The sequence below is a fragment of the Podarcis cretensis genome (assembly GCF_951804945.1).
Source record: "Podarcis cretensis genome assembly, chromosome: 17".
NCBI lineage: Eukaryota > Metazoa > Chordata > Lepidosauria > Squamata > Lacertidae > Podarcis > Podarcis cretensis.
The window spans coordinates 702742-722670 of NC_137187.1; the positions used below are offsets into that span (position 1 = coordinate 702742).

Below are 19929 nucleotides of genomic sequence, written 5' to 3' on the forward strand. Positions count from 1 at the left end.
CCTCCGTGACATATAATTCTTCTTATTCAAAAAGTGAACAGGTCCTATTCATGTGATGGAAAGCAGAGTGCATGGAAACACCATTTACCTTCCTGCCGCAGCAGTACCTATTTATCTACTTGCACTGGTGTGCTTTTGAACTGCTAGGTTGGCAGGAGCAGGGACCGAGCAACGGGAGCTCACCCCGTCGCGGGGATTCAAACCGCCGACCTTCTGATCAGCAAGCCCAAGAGGCTCAGTGGTTTAGACCACAGCGCCACCCACTTCCCTCACTTTGTCTAATGGGTGGGCCAGCCCTGCTTTTTTATTTAGCTGCTGCCATTACCCCTTCTGCCCACTTTCCATGCCCAAGAGGCTTTGCCTTGGTTCCATCAATGCATCCCAAAGGCCCAGCCAAATAGTGTCACAAGTAGGGGGTCTGTGAGAGACCATTTTGTCCCCAGCAGCACCTAAGCACTCCTCTTTCCTTTGCTCTGCCAGGCATTTTTCATCTGCGACTCCAGCCTAAGCAGCACACACACACACCTTTGGCCGCACCTTGCCCCCGTGATGCTTGGATACCAATGTGACCCCCTTCAGTCTCTGCATACCCCTGCCTTCACTCTCGCCAGCCACCACTTCCTTCCTCTCTCTCTCAATCCCAGCATAGCCTGGAGGAGAGAATCGAGACACAGGGACTTAGCCTCTCCTCGCCCACATCCACATGTCTAGCAGCTGTGCTGAATATAAGCAGTGAGAGAGGAAAGGGCAGTTGAAGTTTACCTGGTCCCCACTGATGCACCGCAGTAAAATTGAGGATAGAGGGAAGCCAGAGAAGTTGGCCAAGGTAGAAACCTAAACTCAGGCCTGATTTATGAGTTTGGAAGACAGCATTCTCTCTTGTGCGTTGTTCAGTGTAACCAGCTTCATGCTTCAATTGGGCTCTCAAGAGCATGGCTGTTCAGCTACCTACTTATGCTCAGAACAATGCATGTATTTCAGTGGCATAGCAGCATTTGCCGGTGCCCGGGGCACGTGTGAGCAGTGGCAAGGTGTGGAGGGTGAGTGGAGCCAGCCCAGCCCTCGCCACTGGAGTCAATGAGCCACGCTGCGCCACCAGCCTGCCTGCGTAGGGGGAAGCCCAGCCAGCCGACACAGCCCTTGGCAGGTGAATCCTCTCAACACCCACAATGAAGGAATGCCCGGCCAAGCCATGCTGGGGTCACCCCTTACCCGTCTCCATAGGTGGCCATTCAGCAAGGGGGCTGGGGATGCGGCGTTGGGGCCAGAGCCCCTGGTGGCAGGCAGGGCAAGACAAGGATCTTGGGGTGGTGTGGAGGTGTGTGTCTGGTTTGCACCCCCTTAAAATTTTGTGTCTGGGGCCACGCTTCCTCCCAGTCCCCCAGACTACGCCCCTTGCAGCATGATTTCCCCGCTATCCTCTCCTTGGTATGACCCTGGAGAAATCCAATACTTGGTCATTCTTTTATTTAGAATTGCTTCTGGATTCCATATATCTGGAGTGATCCCTCATTTCCCATGCACCTATCAACCATGTTCACAGAACCACGGGCGTAACCAGGGGGGGCGGGGGGCAGCTGCCAACCCCCCCCCCCCCAGTGTCAGGTTTGCGTTGTGGTTTTTTTTTGGTACAGAAAATATTGGTTTAGAGTGTAGAGATCTTTTCTATTCTATTTACCGTATTTTTCGCCCCATAGGACGCACTTTTTCCCCTCCAAAAATGAAGGGGAAATCTGGGTGCATCCTATGGGGCGAATGCAGGCTTTCGCTGAAGCTTGGAGAGCGAGAGGGGTCGGTGCACACCGACCCCTCTCGCTCTCCAGGCTTCAGGAAGACATCCGCAGCCTGGGCAGCCCTGCAGGAGGTCTGGCAGGGCTGTCTAGGCTGCGGATAGCAGCCTGCTTCCCAGAGCGTCGGGCGCCCTGAAAGCAAAGCGCCCGGCGCTTCGGGAGCACATCCGCAGCCTAGGCAGCCCTGTGGGAGTTCCCCGCAGGGCTCCCCACGCTGTGGATAGCAGCCTGCCGCCCGGCAGGCAGAGCACCCTGAAGCAGAGCGCCCCACGCGCCGGGCAGACATCCGCAGCGTGGGGAGCCCTGCAGGAGTTCCCCGCAGGGTTCCCCACACTGCGGATAGCAGCCTGCCGCCTGAGGCAGACATCGGCCAGCCCCACAAGCTTGGGGGACAGCATGGAGGCGCAGCGCCGTTCCCCGACCTGGTTCGGTTTTCCCGACCTGCTTTTTTGGGGGGGGGAAATAAAGGAAAAAATTTTTCCTTTATTTCCCCCCAAAAAAACTAGGTGCGTCCTATGGGATGGAGCGTCCTATGGGACGAAAAATACGGAAATTCAAGACAGTTCTGGAAGCTTCTCTGTGTGATACATACTGGAAGTTTCTATTCCGCCTGGAAACATGCAGAAGGTTCCTGACGTTTGGGTTATTCCTTCCGAGAAGCTGATTGCAGCTGCTTTAAACTGGTCCTGTTATCTCTCCATCTCAAAGTCAGGCTGCGTACAATAGCAGCCCAGAGGAACCTGGTTTCCACTATCTGTCTCTCATTCCTTCTGGTGTGGCGGTCTATATATGTTGTTGTTGTTTAGTCGTTTAGTCGTGTCCGCCTCTTCGTGACCCCTGGACCAGAGCACGCCAGGCCCTCCTGTCTTCCACTGCCTCCCACAGTTTGGTCAAACTCATGCTGGTAGCTTCAAGAACATTGTCCAGCCATCTTGTCCTCTGTCGTCCCCTTTTCCTTGTGCCCTCCATCTTTCCCAACATCAGGGTCTTTTCCAGGGAGTCTTCTCTTCTCATGAGGTGGCCAAAGTCTTGGAGCCTCAGCTTCAGGATCTGTCCTTCCAGTGAGCACTCAGGGCTGATTTCCTTCAGAATGGAGAGGTTGGATCTTCTTGCAGTCCATGGGACTCTCAAGAGTCTCCTCCAGCACCAGAATTCAAAAGCATCAACTGTATATAGTATGCTTAGTGCTAAGGTTTTAGTCTTTCCTGCAGATGGATTTTTGCTATGCCAGTCCTGAGCTTATGGAATGGAACTGTTATGCTCATTTACCTTCAGTAAACTCTGCTGAATGGAGCTGATTGCCTCTGAGTTATCATTTGGGAACCCTGCATCGTGTTTGAGCCTGAACTCTACAAATTATATGTTGAGGTCTGCTCTGGAGATTAAGATGGAGCAAAACTATGACACAAGTAAAACAATAGAAATCAGTTAAGCGACCAATCAGGTTGGCTCTGCCTCCCAACTAAGTCCTGCCTCCCCCCAACAAAAATCCTGGCTGCCCCCATGCATAAAACCATAGAATTCAAAGGGGCCTCAAAGGTCATCCAGCACACCCCCAATCTACCAGTGTATCATCCAAGATTGGAAACCAGCCTCTGCTGAGAAACCTCTGTTAACAGAGAGTGTGCGACATTCCACATGAGTCTGTTCCACCACTGAACACTTGTGGCCATCTGGAATTTTCCTCATGCTTATTCTAAACCCCTTTCCCCTTCACTTTGAACTCATTGGTTTAGGTCCTATTCTGTGAAGCAATAGAAAATAAATTTATTCCATTGTTTATGGGACAGCCCTTCAGGTATTTGAAGATGGCAATCATGCTAACTCATATCCACTTCTTTTTCAGGGCAAACATACCATGCTCCTTCAACTTTTCCTCATGATACAGTGGTACCTCGGGTTACAGACACTTCAGGTTACATACGCTTCAGGTTACAGACTCTGCTAACCCAGAAATAGTACCTTGGGTTAAGATCTTTGCTTCAGGATGAGAACAGAAATTGTGCGGCAGCGGCAGCAGGAGGCCCCATTAGCTAAAGTGGTGCTTCAGGTTAAGAACAGTTTCAGGTTAAGAACGGACCTCCGGAATGAATAAAGTTCTTAACCCGAGGTGCCACTGTACTTGGGTCTCCAGGCCCTTCACTGTCTTTATCATCCTCCTCTGGACATGCTCCCATTATCTATCCTTTTTAATCTATAGTGCCCAGAAGTGGAAACAATATTTCAGGTGGGGCCTAAGCAAAGTAGAATAGATCCCTGCTTGTGAACTGCTTGAAGACAAAAGAGCTTAGAAAAGAAAAGAAAGAGTGGTGGACTTATTGATGCTTCCCTTCAAAAAGGAATTCAGACAGAGAAGAGGAAATGAGGACACATTTTGAAGCAGGCTTCCTCCATCTCGGCCCTCCAGATGTTTTTGGCCTGCAAGTCCCATGATCCCTAGCTAACAGGACTAGGGATGATGGAATTGTAGTCTCAAAACATCTAGAGGGCCGAGGCTGAGGAAGCCTGTGAAGGCTGGACAAGTTCGGTTTTGTGCAAAAAATAATATTGATCTTGGAGGCACTGCAGAGATTACTGGCAATCCCGACATGGAGATTTTTCTAAATCTCACTTAATTGATTAGCCATTATGATAGCAAAGTTAAAAACCATTTATGAAATCATAAAACTGGGCTGTAAACTTTCACGTAAAATACAAAATTACTTTTTAAAATGTTTGTGCTGAAATGATTTCTAGGAGAGAGAAAAAGCAAAGTATTATTCAATACTATTTTATTGCACTCCAGACATTTCTCACCATCAGCAAATGTATCGGATTATCAGGTCTGTCCATAACTGATGCGGGAAACATTTTGATCCAGGAAAGTTTTGTAGAGTTCACTGAAACGAAAGGGAAGACGGGAAGGTGGTTTAGTGGATGAAATCATGAACAAATTTAAACAAGACAGCGTCGATATTAAAAATGCCTGAGGACAAGGATAAAATAAACAGCAAGATATGTCTTTCATGTACGAGGGTGTTCAAGCCCTTATATTAAAATGAAACACCTATTTCTGACCCTGAAATATATCTCATGGCTTTGATGGGCCTGGGACAAAATCAATGGTACTTTGGTAATTAACTCATAGTAAGGACATGCCAACAGTTCCCTTTCTTCTGCTCTTTTCAGGCAAGACCTGCAATTTAAAGTTCTGTGTCTGTCCTTTTCTTTTTCTCCATAGCTTTCCCTGCAAAAACCCGCTCTTTAAAGCTCAATCGGAGCAAATGTCAATCTGCAGAAAACCCAAATTGACATTTGCTCTGATTCAGCTTGAAAGGAGTGGGTTTTTGCGGAGAAAGCTTGGGGCAGAAACTAAAAGGATTACATTGCTTTAAAGGACCACATTGTTGCTCTTCCTTTACTAAAGATATACAGAGCTTTTGTTCAATGTACCGGCACTATAGGAGCATTACTAGGGGAGAATCTCATCATCGTTTATACCACGGGAATGGGATGTGTCCATAGCTGTCAACTTACAGATTTGAAAATAAGGGACCAGCAGCCGCGAAAATAAGGGATCAGCAGCCAAAATAAGGGATTTTCCAAGGGGCACAGGTATGTTCAACTTCTGAGCCCCTCCGAGCCAAAGGCAGAAAGCCCAGCCAGCAGCCAAACAAAGCCTCAAGCGGTGGTTCCCACAGTGCAGCAACCCGGCAAAGGGGATGCAGCAAGGAAAACCACCATCACCTCTCCGCTGGGAAGCGCTGAGCAAAGGCGAGTCCCCAGGCAACGCGGCCGATTTGATCGGCACAAGGCATGCAAGCTCCACCCCCCAGTCGTTCTTAGACTCCTTATTGGGTGAGCAACGCAGTTGGAGCCTCTCTCCTCCCTGGCCGGCAGGGAGGGAGGGAGAGGAGCTGCTTCCTTTGAAACCTGGGAAATTTACGGGACATCAGCAGGACACGGCACTGGGATAAGGGAGTTTCCCGCCAAATAAGGGACGGTTGACAGCTATGGATGTGTCCAACATGTTGCTAGTGACAGACATGAAATGCATCTTTTATCACAGAATATTTCACTCTGTATATGTTCAGCTGTATGTCTTTTTAAACATTGCCCTTTTTCACATGGTAGCTTTAGGGCAAACATACGAGCTACAAATTCAATGTGTAGGGTAGGATTCTGGGGAAATTGTTTTTTTCCCATGTATCATTCTGAATAGTTGAAATGTATATTCGTACAGTTTTTTAGACCTATTCAAGTGATGCTTATGCTATTGTTCTTGTGTACCCATCATAAATTTCGTACTTTCCCCCCCTTTTTTTACTGTTGCCCTGCTGTGTAATAAACGCCGTATCTAGTTTACCTAGCAAAAAACTTGAAACTGCTATAGTAAGAATTTTGACAGACTTAGTTTTTGCTTATAACCTTGTACAATCTCAAAACAGAGGCCAGCAACATAAAAGTATATCTGGACTCTATTGTATTATAGAATTTTCTCGTTCTTGAATATCCTTGACGTTACAACTGATGACTATGTATTTCTGAGCCATTTTCTGAAGTCTTTTAAGCTAAAAAAAAAAAAAAAAATCACGTGCAAGAAACAAGTTTGCAGCTACTAATTTTGACACCTTTTAAATCTGTATAAAAGTGTGCTGTGTTAAAGCAGCATACAGAAATGAGTGCTGCATTTTTGGATATTTCGTTTTATCTTTAGTTAACACCAACACGGCGTTGTGTTCATTTATACCAATTCTAATATATGACACATTGTTGTAGTATGGATAATTTGTCACCCTTATTTCCCCTTTGTATTCATTCAAGCTTCTAAATAAATTGCTGCAATTGTGCAATAAAGAATAAAAAATATTGGTTGCCTTTTGGGAGGGGCTGTAGGATTTTAGTTGGTGCCTGATGTGAAAATCTTGAAAACAGAATTGCAGTAGAGACAGGGATGCAACGAGGCAGATTTCATGTCTCTGAAATGGTTGCACTTTTCTGCAAGCAATCATGGCTAAAGAGAAGAGAAGATGTTCTGAAAACAATGCAGCCGTTTGTATTACAGTATATGAAGACATGGCTCACTGCAAACAAGACGCACTCAACAGCAAGGTCAGCTGAGTGTCCAGGGAAGGGTGGAGATCAAATTAATCTTCCAGGGAGTAAGTCTATGATCTCATCTAATTAGCACACAATATGCCCCGCCCCTTTGTAAATCCTACTCGCTGGGGAATGGGTAGTGCTGTTTATCTCATACTCCAGTTGGAGCCAACTGTGTCATTAGCTCTTGGCCGCTGCTACACGGCCTCCTCTTGAGCTCACCTTCTGAGCTGGCATTAAGGAGTCCTGCCTGCTTTAATCAGTGTCAGAATTATCTGTCCTCCAACGTAGATCCCAATGTCATCTCCAGCAGCACAACCTCGAGGAAGGCCTATTTTTAACCTCACAATAACTCTGCGTTTCTCAGCGAAGAGAAATTGCCTGACTATCCAATCAGGAAGCAACTCTCTGTGAAGCAGAGAGGCCCTTGGAAATATTTCTCATGGCACCAGGAAGGAAAAGAAAGAGCTGTCCAATAACCAACCCAGGGTGTATGAAACACCATCCAATGGGTTTAGTTATTAGATTTATAGACCACCTTTTCCTTCCAAGGAGCTCAAGGTGGAGTACCATGGTTCTCCTCCTACCCATTTCATCCTCACATAACCCAGTGAGGATGCTTAGGCTAATTCAGAATGCGGCAGCCAGACTGGGGACTGGGAGCGGCCGCCGAGACCATTTAACACCGGTCTTGAAAGACCTACATTGGCTCCCAGTACGTTTCCAAGCACAATTCAAAGTGTTGGTGCTGACCTTGAAAGCCCTAAATGGCCTCAAAGCCCCAGTAGACCTGAAGGAGGGTCTCTCCCTCCATCGTTCAGCCCGGACACTGAGGTCCAGCTCTGAGGGCCTTCTGGCCGTTCCCTCCCTGCGAGAAGTAAGGTTACAGGGAACCAGGCAGAGGGCCTTCTCGGTGGTGGCACCCGCCCTGTGGAATGCCCTCCCACCAGATGTCAAAGAGAGAGAAAACTACCAAACTTTTAGAAGACATCTGAAGGCAGCCCTGCTTAGGGAAGCTTTTAATGTTTAATAGGTTATTGTATTTTATGTTGAATTTGCAGTGTCCCGTGCACAGCGGAATGATGAGGAGTACGTGCCACATACTCTTTATTACTTTATTTACACTTCAAAGCTGGTAGATTACAGAAAAACATCTTGCCTCTGCTGGAGCAGAGAAAGCATCCTCTCTCCTCTAAAGCACGGAGAGAACAATGGGAGAACAGTGAAAAACAGGAAACCAGTGTACGTCACATCCAGTCTCCTTTCCCGTGAGAAACTCCAACAGCAACTCTGACTGGAATGTAAACATTGTCTTGTGACAAGCATTTCGCTGCACAGTGAAGAGAGCAGAAACCAACATTTTAGTGTTCTGTTGGAAGCCGCCTAGAGTGGCTGGTATGGGCCAGATGGGCGGGGTATAAATAAATTATTATTATTATTATTTCAGTGTATCTGAAGAAGTGTGCATGCACACGAAAGCTCATACCAAGAACTAACTTAGTTGGTCTTTAAGGTGCTACTGGAAGGAATTTTTTTATTTTGTTTTGACTATGGCAGACCAACACGGCTACCTATCTGTAACTATTATTATTATTATTATTATTATTATTATTATTAGAGGTGGTGACTAGCTCAAGGTCACCCTGTGATTTGAACCCTGGTCTCACTCTATCCATTCTTCTTTGGCGATCACTTGTAGGAGAGTAAGATTGTCTTCCATGAGCACAGTCTTAACAGTGAGTCCATAAGTGACTGTGGAGGCCAATTCTGGATCTACACGTCCTTCCACAGTGGGGACATAGGTTTCTGGGTGGGAGTTGATCACGGTGTGGATTTGCCAAGCGTGCCTTCCTCTTAGCACGTTTCTCCCTTGCGTCCTGAGTTCGAGAGTCTTCAAAGCCCACGACACCTTTGGTAAAAGCTGTTCTCCAACTGGAGCACTCACAGGCAAGTGTTTCCCAATTGTCAGCGTTTATACTACATTTTAAAAGATTTGCCTTGAAAGAGTCTTTCAACCTCTTTTGTTGACCACCAGCATTACACTTTCCATTTTTTAGGTTGGAATAGAGGAGTTGCTTTGGAAGACGATCATCAGGCATCCGCACAACATGACCAGTCCAACGAAGTTGATGTTGAAGAATCATTGCTTCAACACTAGTGATCTTCGCTTCTTCCAGTACACTGGCATTAGTTTGCTTGTCTTCCCAAGGGATGTGTAAAATTTTTCGGAGACACCCTTGATGCAATCTTTCAAGGAGCTGGTGATGGCGTTTACAAGTGGTCCACGTTTCACAAGAATAAGCTATTCATTACGCCACATTGGCTCATGATGGGTTGAATTGCTGTCCACCTGCTCTTTCGGTGGTACAAGTTCTGCAAGGTTCAAGGGGCATTGCCGGCAGGTGGCTGGGATTTGCATGTAGGGAAACTGGGCCCATACCACACCACATCCATTCCCAGCCCATGGCACATCCCAGTTTTAGCCATACCACTGGCTGCAGCTCAATAGTATAGGACCTTTCCACACAGAAGGTCCAGGTTCAATCCCTGGGTTATCTAGGTAAGACTGGGAATGTCCCTAATCTGATACCCTGGTTTATGTATCTCTGTATGCTTCCTCCTGCTCCGATCCTCTTCTGGTCCTGGGAGACAGTGAAGAAGTGGAGGTGAGGGGAAGAGGAGGAGGTGTGGAAGGCCCTAATTCTGCACCAGTTTGGCCAATTTCTCCCTCCTGCACGCATTCTTCACTCTCCAATCCTGCAGCTTCTCCTGCCTCTGATTCTCTTTTTTTTAAATATAATTTTTATTAGGTTTTTTTAACATAACATTTTCAACAGTAATTAAACATTCTTTTACATCTTATTCAAATTTTTGACTTCCATCAATCCTGCCTGAAAATTTTCCAATCTAATCTCTCAGTATGCGTTTCTTATCTTCCCTATTACATTTCAAAATCATAACCAAAATCTCTATCTTTTTCTACTTTGTAACACTTCGTATATTTCTCCTTACAAAACTTCTTGTAGTCCTACTAGCGTGATTTGTTGATTACTGCTGCTCTTCAAATAATTCATATACTTCTTCCAATCTTCTGTAAATCTCTGGTCCCGCAGGTTTCGAATCCTTCCTGTCATTTTGTCCAGTTCTGCATAGTCCATTAATTTTGCCTGCCATTCTTCTTTCGTCGGAATTTCTTCTTGTTTCCATTTCTGGGCTAACAATACTCTTGCCGCAAAAACTGCCGTTTTGTCCAGTTCTGCATAGTCCATTAATTTCGTCTGCCAGTCTTCTTTCGTCGGAATTTCTTCTTGTTTCCATTTCTGGGCTAACAATACTCTTGCCGCAGTTGTTGCATATAAGAACAGTTTAACATCTTGCCTTCTCCTGCCTCTGATTCTCGTCTCTCATCTGTTCCAGGCGCACCCAGATCACGGATCCCTTCTTCTAAGTCAGTCCTCAACCCCCCTTCTCCCGGTGTCCACTCCTCAGTGTCCAGCCAGTCCCTGACACCCTTCCACAGCACGTCAGCAGCAGTAGTATATAAATACCTGCCACCAATCATTCAGAGGAAAGGGCACACGGCTGTCTCTGTCTCTGTGGCCTCATGTCGCACCTACTTAGAGCACACAAGGAGGGATTTTGGGTGGTGATAACTATGGGAAAAGGGTCCTTGGCACAACAAGATAAGCACAAATATAGGAAGAGCACATTGCTAATACTTATATTTTCCAGGGCTGGGGAACTGATGGGTCTCCAGATCTTTCTAGACTTGCACCCCCATTATTTGCAACCGTTGGTTATGCCAGCTGGGGAATGAAGGTTGCAGTCCCGCCACAACATCTGGAGGCGAGTAAGAGGAGACGTGAGAGAAGTTGATAAAATTAAGCCCTGCATGAAGAAAGTAGATAGAGAGAAGTTTTTCTCCCTCATAACAGTCATGGACATTCAATGAAGCTGGATGTTGGCAGATACAGGAATGACGAAAGAAATGGGTGACAACAGGACTCTTGTCGGCATCAATAAATTAAGCTGGGTAGGTATTTTCAAATATCAGAATACAACTATGGGGGCAGCTTCATCTGTTGACATTCTGCATTGCTTGTGTGCAGCACCCCTGATTTACTTTTGGGCTCTAACCCCTCTCCCACCTGCAAAAAGAGGTCACACATTTGCAAATGTCTTAATGTGTATGCAAACTTTATGCCATTCTGAGTCTTTTTTGCAAGTGTGCAGATGGCTCAAGTCATGTGCACATGTACAGTGGTACCTTGGATTAAGTACTTCATTCGTTCTGGAGGTCCGTTCTTAACCTGAAATTGTTCTTAACCTGAAGCACCACTTTAGCTAATGGGGCCTCCTGCTGCCGCCGTGCCGCCGGAGCACGATTTCTGTTCTCATTCTGAAGCAAATTTCTTAACCCGAGGTACTATTTCTGGGTTAGCAGAGTCTGTAACCTGAAGCGTATGTAACCCGAGGTACCACTGTATTTGTTTATCCGTAGGTGTGGCCATTTCCCCTTTATCCTTGAGTTTTCTGATATATCAGACTTATATAAAACAATGGGTTAATTAACAAAAAACAACAGGTGTGTGTCGCTGCTGGAACCCAGCAGTAGCCCACCCTCCCTGAGTTCCAAAACCTGGAGGTTCATTGTCAGCATACCCCTCAGTTAAATGGAAGTATGGGATGCCACTTGGATAAGAACAGGGATCGCCAACCTAAGGCTACATAAAGGACTGAACCTCATTGCAATGTGTTACTTTGTTACTTTGTAATGTTATCTTACTGTACAGTCAAACCTCGGTTCTTGAACGGCTCTGTTTTCAAACGTTTCAGCTCCTGAACACCAAAAACCCGGAAGTAAATGCTCCGGATTTTGAACATTTTTTCGGAACCCAAACATCCGGCGTGGCTTCTGATTTGAGTTTCCCTATTGAATTGAGGCTTCCGCTTTCTGTTTTCGGATATTTCAAAAGTCAAAGAGTCTTCTGGAACGGATTACATTAGAAAACCGAGGTTCCACTGTAACTAGTATTTAAGACTGTTCTACACAATGCTGAACTGCTCAAACAGGGCCATGCAGAAGCAACGATCTCGACAGCAGCTGTCACTGCGCCCCCCTGCTGAATCCCACTGCCTCAAGTGCCTGTTTCAGTCTTCCTTGTGGTCTGGCAGCCCTGTGTGGGATGCACTGGATCCACTTTAGACTGCTAGGAAATTAGTTCAGGCACTACCTTGCAAGTCTGCAGGATTAAACACTGAAAGGGAAGAGAAGGGGAGTTTCTTCCAAACAAAAGATTTACTATAATGTCTGAACATTTTGTCTTGTATGTCAAGTTCTATCACTGCTAGAAACTTACCTCTATCTTTAAAAAAATAAAAAAATAAAATTACAGCTGAGAATTGGAGGATTGTGGGGTTTTTTTGCAGGGGAGGGTGCAGCAGCAGCGAAGACAGATGCAAATAATTCCTCCAGTTTCTCTGCTATCTCCTTCTCCTTTTGCGCACCTTTCATCCTTGCTGAGTTATGCAGATCACTGCACAAAGACCACTTTCTGCCTCACCAACTGCAATATTTGCAGCTGACTACCTTGCAGGGCTGTCCTGAGCCCCCCCCCTGGCCTCACCCCCTGCTCCCCCACCCACAACATGGGGTAGCATAGTGGAAATAATAGCCTTTGTTGGCATTAGCAACTTGCCTAGAAGGGACTTTTTTTTTATTGCTTTTCACAATATTATAAACAAACAAACACATAAGACAAACCAACATAAATCATAAAGGTAAAGGTAAAGGTACCCCTGCCCGTACGGGCCAGTCTTGACAGACTCTGGGGTTGTGCGCCCATCTCACTCAAGAGGCCAGGGGCCAGCGCTGTCCGGAGACACTTCCGGGTCACGTGGCCAGCGTGACAAAGCTGCATCTGGCGAGCCAGAGCCGCACACGGAAACGCCGTTTACCTTCCCGCCGGTAAGCGGTCCCTATTTATCTACTTGCACCCGGAGGTGCTTTCGAACTGCTAGGTTGGCAGGCGCTGGGACCGAGCAGCGGGAGCGCACCCCGCCGCAGGGATTCGAACCGCCGACCTTTCGATCGGCAAGCCCTAGGCGCTGAGGCTTTAACCCACAGCGCCACCTGCGTCCCTTAACATAAATCATAGCCTTATTGAAAATTACACTGATTAACTTTGTTAAGTGACTTCCCTGCTTCCCCTTGGTTGAATTTGATTGCATATCCTTTTAACAGGACAAATTTTTTTTAGATGTTTAAACTAAAAAAAAAAAAGTGAATGTTTCATGAGAAATAATCCCCGAGTGTCTTTTCCCCAAATTTTTTTGTTGGTTTTCACAATATTATAAACAAACACACACACACACACACAAGACAAACAAACATAAATCATAGCCTTATTAAAAATTACAGTTATTAACTTTGTTAAGTGACTTCCTCGCTTCCCCTTGGTTGCATTTCATTGCACGTCCTTTTAACGGTTTTCCAAATCCCATTTTTTATGAAATGAAATAAGCCCTGAGTATTTATTTTATTCTGTTTCTGGGGGGTGTTGGCTGGGAAATAACCCGACCCGGGAGAAATCGCTCCCTTTCTCAAAATGGCTTCTCTTCCAGCCCGGAAGCCTCCCGCGCCGGAAAAGGAGGAGGCCGCTCTGCCCTTTCTTCTCTCTGCGGCGGAGGCGAGAGAGAGGCAGCGCTTCCGGGTCAAGGGGCCGGGGAGGGCGGGGCTTGACCTTGGCCGCCCGTCCCTCCCGGCCGCGCTCAAGATGGCGGAGCCCCCCTCGCCCGGCCTGCCCTACAAGGCGGCGCCCCTCTTCCCGCGCCCGCCGGAGCTCGACCCGGCCGAGTACGACGCCTCGCCCGAGAAGCGCGCCGCCGAGGCCGAGCGCCTGGCCATCCGCTCCCGCCTCAAGCGCCACTACCTGCTGGAGCTCAACGACCCCCGGAAGACCAGCATCGTGAGTGGGGCGAGGGGCGGGGGGCGAGGGGCGAGGGGGGGGGGGGAGAAGCCAGCTGCGGGTCGGACTACAACTCCCATCACTCCTTGCCCCTGGTCCTGGCAGTGAGGGATCATGGGAGTTGTAGTCCAGCCACAGCTGGAGACCCCCCCCCCAAGGTTGGGGAAGAACGGAGACCCCTAAGCTCAGTTTAAAATGAAGGCAAGAGAAGGAAACGGGGGGGGGGCAGTGGGGGGGAGAGAGAGCATTTTCTGAACCTCCAGTCAGCTGCAAGTTTGAAGAAGAAGAATAGTAGTAGTAGTTGGTCATTGCTTGGGAGAAAAGCAATGACAAACCTAAACAGCATCTTCAAAAGCAGAGACCTCACCTTGCCAACAAAGGTCCGTATAGTTCAAGCTCTGGTTTTCCCAGTCGTGATGTATGGAAGTGAGAGCTGGACCATCAAGAAGGCTGATCGCCGAAGAATGGATGCTTTTGAATTCTGGTGCTGGAGGAGACTCTGGAGAGTCCCATGGACTGCAAGAAGATCCAATCTCTCCATTCTGAAGGAAATCAGCCCTGAGTGCTCACTGGAAGGACAGATCCTGAAGCAGAGGCTCCAAGACTTTGGCCACCTCATGAGAAAAGAAGATGGAGGGCACAAGGAGAAGGGGATGACAGAGGATAAGATGGTGGGGCAGTGTTCTCGAAGCTACCAGCATGAGTTTGACCAAACTGCGGGTGGCAGTGGAAGACAGGAGTGCCTGGCGTGCTCTGGTCCATGGGGTCACGAAGAGGCAGACACGACTAAACAACAACAACAAATAATAGTAGTAGTAGTAGTTGTTGTTTAGTCGTTTAGTCGTGTCCGCCTCTTCGTGACCCCCTGGACCAGAGCACGCCAGGCACTCCTGTCTTCCACTGCCTCCTTCATGCTGGTCTCTTCGAGAACACTGTCCCACCATCTCGTCCTCCGTCATCCCCTTCTCCTTCTGCCCTCCATCTTTCCCAACATCAGGGTCTTTTCCAGGGAGTCTTCTCTTCTCATGAGGTGGCCAAAGTGTTGGAGCCTTGCCTTGGATCACTGCCTTGCCGTGGCGAAGGGGCTTGAATAACTCAGAGAAGCTATGAGCTAAGCTGTGCGGACAGGTCATAGTGGAGAGTTTTGACCAAACGTGATCCACCTGGAGGAGGAACCGGCAAGCCACTCCAGTATCCCTGCCAAGAAAACTCCATGGACAAAGACAACAGGCATATAAAAAAGTAGTAGTAATGGTAATAATAATAATAATAATAATAATAATAATAATAATAATAATAATAATTTATTACTTATACCCCGCCCATCTGGCCGGACCACCCTAACAGAATATTAAAAAAATGATAAAGCATTCCTGCTTTGACCGGGGTATATCTTCCTCTATGTTCTGTATGGGGTTTGCCAGGTGCTTTATTGTTTAAATCTTCATACACACACACGCATATGAGGTGCATGAGTGCAAGAGGAGGGGTATTACCTCTGGTTGGAAACATGCTGTGCTCCCCTGGGGTAGTTTGTCCATCTTTGGTCCCCACCCTGCAGTGCTCTCACCTGTGGCTCCTAGAAGCTGTCAGCAGGCGACAGAGGCAGCATCCCAGGAACAGCTTTGAACAGCGGTCTAAACCAGGTGAGGGGAGCCAATGGGCCTCAAACCCTCAGGGAGTAAGGGACTTTGTCTGCATGCAAAGTCAGGCTCCTGCGGATTGAGCAGACGAGACCAGTAGTGAGTCCAGTGGTCAAGTTGGCTTCTCCACGTGCTGTAGAGGGAAGTGAGGGGTAGATGGGGCTCATCCACCTAGGAGAAGGAAAATTCTGATCCTAAAGTTCTGCTGTCTTGTGGGATATCTTCAGGAGAAATAAAAGCTAGGGAGTGAGCCCTACACAAATCCAGAGTGGAGTCCCTAAGACGGTTGGATGGGGCCTTGGTACACCGCCTTCTGGCAACTGCTGCAGCCAAGCTGGTCCAAACATCTTGCTCTGCTTTCCTTTGGACCACATCAACAATGCAGGGTCTTCTCATCTGGGCAGCCCAGGACTTCCATATACACTGCTCAGGCTTGAGCCGTGGAGAGGACACTTTAGGGCTGCTAATGCAGCAGTTTGACTTCACCCCCAGAGGTGCACTTCATTGTCTCTCGAGACAGATGGATGCCACACACACAACATGAGCAGAGGTAGGGCCGGAGCTTAGTGGCTGGGGATCTGCTATGCAAGCAAAGGGTCCCAGTGCACAGCAAAAAACCCCAATCTGCTAGCACATTTGCAAAGCTAAGTTGGGTCTGCTATGGTTTCATACTGGATGGGGGATGGCACGTTGAGATTCCTGCATTGCTGGGGTTTGGACTAGATGACCCTTGGGGGGTCCCTTCCAACTCTACAATTCTATGAATTCCCCAACATCTCCAGGACGCCTGCTTGATGTTGCTGGGCTACAGCTCCCATCACCCCAGGGCTGGTGGTCAGAGATGATGGGAGTTGCAGTCCAGGTTGAGAAAGGCTGGCACATAAACAGGACTGACTAGAAGGACCAATGGTCTAACTCGGCGTAAGGCAGTGTCCTATGTTCCTTTCTGTTATAATTCACAACATCCGAGCCTATAACTCCCACCTGGAAAGCTGAAGCAGCATAATCCAGGGGAAACACTCTTATTATCTTCTGCATTTGCCTGTGGTTGTACTTTTTGCCTAAGATGTGCAGTAGATTACAAGTGTCAAGGTGAGGGCTGACATGACCTGCCTAGATTTGTTACAGTGCGCATTTGGGCAGATGTTCACTATCCTCTCTCTGCTTTAGGATGACCCTGCTGTGACTCGTTGGGTTTACGCCCGAATGTACAACGCCTATCCTAATTTCCGTGTCACCCCAAAAACTTCGCTACTGGGAGCTGCTTTCGGACTAGGGCCCATTTTTTTCTGGTGGTATGTCTTCAAAACGGACAGGGTAAGGCTATAAGTATGTGATCTTAAACAACTGTGTAGTATGAGATCCAGTAATCCTGGATTTACTAGTATAAATGGCTTGCTGCACAGGAACACTAGGTTTCGTGAGAGGCATATCATAATGGGAAATATGCATTCTGCTTTATCACACCTTCCTCAGTCCCTTTCCCCTGTTATTTTTGTATCAATCTGGGGACTCTTGACAATTGACAACAATTCTGAATTTTTGGGCATCCAAAACACTGGTTTCCATATTTCAGAAATGTTGTTCAGTTAGCTTTTTTGTCTGTGAAAGCTCTTGATGTTCCTCCAGTGATGCACAAATAATTGTATAAATAAAAGGTGGGAGGTTATAGCAAAAAGAAAGCAGCTCAGTGAGTGGACTAGGGGATTAAAAACCCTGTAAACAGTTGAAATCAAAAACAAAGTAATCAACCTTGCTCATCCTTATAATTTTTATTGTGTAGCAAATGTTTTCCTGTTGCCATTTATTTATTTTTAGGATTTCTTGCCTGCCATTCACCTTAAGATCCAGGGAACGTTACAACAAAACAACAATAAAATTTACAGTTGAAAAAACCAAACACAATAAAACACCAAAAACACAATGTAAAACGTAGACTAAAGGAAGTCTTTAACATAAAATAACTCAGCTGTTAGAAGCAGATGAAGGGGCGTGTCTTCAGCATATGACAAAAGCTGTACAATAATGAAGCTAAACGTACCTCTTTGGGGATGGAATTCCACAATTGGGAGGCTGCAACAGATAATGCTTTTCCCCGGGTCACCACTGCCTGGACTAATGGTGCAGAATTACCAAGGCGGCCATCTCTGCTGATTTTAACATCCAAGAGGAGGAAACCTTTCAGAAATTTGGGGCCCATTTAGTTTAGGGCTTTGAACGTTGAGAATAATAATATCCTTGAACTGAGTCCAGGAACAAATTGGGAACTAGTGCGGCTGCTTCAGAACAGGAGTTATATGAGTTCTAAATCAGGCATAGGCAAACTTGGCCCTCCAGATGTTTTAGGACTACAACTCCCATCATCCCTGACCACTGGTCCTGTTAGCTAGGAATGATGGGAGTTGTAGTCCCAAAACATCTGGAGGGCCGAGTTTGCCTATGCCTGTTCTAAATGGTACCCAGGAAGTAATCTGGCAGCTGCATTTTGGAACAGTTGGAGATTTCGCACCATCTTCAAGGGCAGTCCCATGTAGAGTGCACTGCAGTAGTCCTGGAGGCGTCCCAAGGCCAAGTAATGAAGAGGCAATAGCTGGCTAATTAGCCATAGCTGAAAATAGTCACTGCTAACCACCAAGCCATCTAACCTTCCACTGATAACTGATCCAGGAGTACCCTCAAGCTACAGCCTTCCTTTCAGAGGAGTGCAGCCTCTTCAAAACAGACCATCTCTCCAACTCTCACATTCTAGAACTTAACAGCATACAACACTTCTGACTTTCTTTAAATTGCCCTGAAATTTTTAAATTGAAAGCGGGTGAAAAAATACTTTAATAAAATAAAATGTTTACTTGGAAGTCTCATTGCTTGGGCTTAGTATCTAGAAAGGGTTGCCGTCTTCTGCTAACTCTGTTGTCTTTGGGCAGCACTTTTGTTGGAGCATTTCTTTACCCTTGCTTAGATTGGTGATTTTCCCCCCTCTGTTTTTGTTTTGCACAGGATAGAAAAGAAAAGCTCATACAGGAAGGCAAGTATGAGCGACCTTTCCCTCTGTTCTATTAAGTGTCCTGTACCTCTTGCTGAAGGGGCTTGTACTCCGTCTCTAACCTATTTCAAAATAAATCTCAGTTAGAAACTGGTTTGTTTCCTTTGCGTTTCAAGTGCAACACCTACAATAAATCTTTTGCGTGTGTGCTGAAATTTATTGTGTCACTACAGCTTGCAATTCTGCTTTCAAAACCTGGGTTTTCAGTGTCTTCACATTTTCACAAATTACCGTATTTTTCGCTCTGTAAGACTCACTTTTTCCCTCCTAAAAAGTAAGGGGAAATGTGTGTGCGTCTTATGGGGTGAATGCAGGCTGCGCAGCTATCCCAGAAGCCAGAACAGCAAGAGGGATTGCTACGCAGTGATCCCTCTTGCTATTCTGGCTTCTGGGATTCAGAATATTTTTTTCCCTTGTTCTCCTCCTCCAAAAACTAGGTGCGTCTTATGGTCTGGTGCGTCTTATAGAGCGAAAAACACAGTACTGGCCAGAGGGGGGTGCAAAGGCCAGGGACAGAGGAATATTGTTTGAGCGAGTGAAGGGACAACTGACGTGAGGCCTGGTTCTTAAATCTGATATTAGAGTTACCTCTACACAAGAGGCTACAGAATTCCGGAACCTTCTGTTTTCACGATAATGAGGTGACCTCCTTTACGCCTTCCATGGAATCAATTTGTAGAAATGTAGCTTTACCCATTTCAGATCTGAGACCTGAGCCTGACATTCGACTATTTTCTTCCCCTTGGTTTCAAAAGCATTTAGGGATGTCTACTCCTTAGGTGTGGATTGTGCCATTGCTAATGTTTCAAGGATAAAATGGCTCCCATTCACCAGCCTGCCACGGATTACGATAACCCCAACCAGTCTGGGAGGTGTAGCCCAACAACATGGAGGGTCACCGATTCCCACCCCCTGTTCTAGGCTAAATTACTGCCTTTGAAGGCTGTCCTCAAAACTGCAGTTACTTCCAAATATAGCTGCTAGGATTCTACCTGGGATTGGGTGCTGGGTCACATCTCACCGGTGCTTTAACAGGTAAATTGACTCCTGGTTCATTTTCTGGTTCAAAATTCAAGTGCTGGGGATAGTTTTTAAATCCTTCTGTGTCTGGGAGGATGAAGGATCACCTCCACATCAGCCGGCCCAAACATTTCCATCTTTAGAGGCCCTCAGGTGAGGTGGGGAGATAACAATAGGAGATTTCCCCAGGTGTTCCCCCAGAGAGGTTCACCAGGTGCCAGCCTGTTTTTAACGGTAGCATAGATTTTCATTAATGTTTCATTCTTGATTAAAATCCATCATGTTTTAAAAGCTTCTTTGCTGTTAGTTTTAATTGTATTGTAAAGTTGCCCTAGAGCAGGGGTCAGCAACCTTTTTCAGCCGGTCCCGGTCCACCATCCCTCAGA

The 19929-nt window shown here is 46.7% G+C and overlaps 1 protein-coding gene across 1 annotated transcript; it reads left to right on the plus strand.

The window, feature by feature from the left end:
* Positions 1-13630: 13630 nt before the first annotated feature.
* Positions 13631-18616, plus strand: NDUFB4 (NADH:ubiquinone oxidoreductase subunit B4). Its single transcript, XM_079958865.1, has 3 exons — positions 13631-13837; positions 16651-16797; positions 18478-18616. The coding sequence occupies exons 1-3, from the start codon at positions 13646-13648 to the stop codon at positions 18538-18540; spliced, it is 402 nt and encodes a 133-aa protein (XP_079814991.1). The 5' UTR covers positions 13631-13645; the 3' UTR covers positions 18541-18616.
* The last annotated feature ends 1313 nt before the right edge of the window (positions 18617-19929 follow it).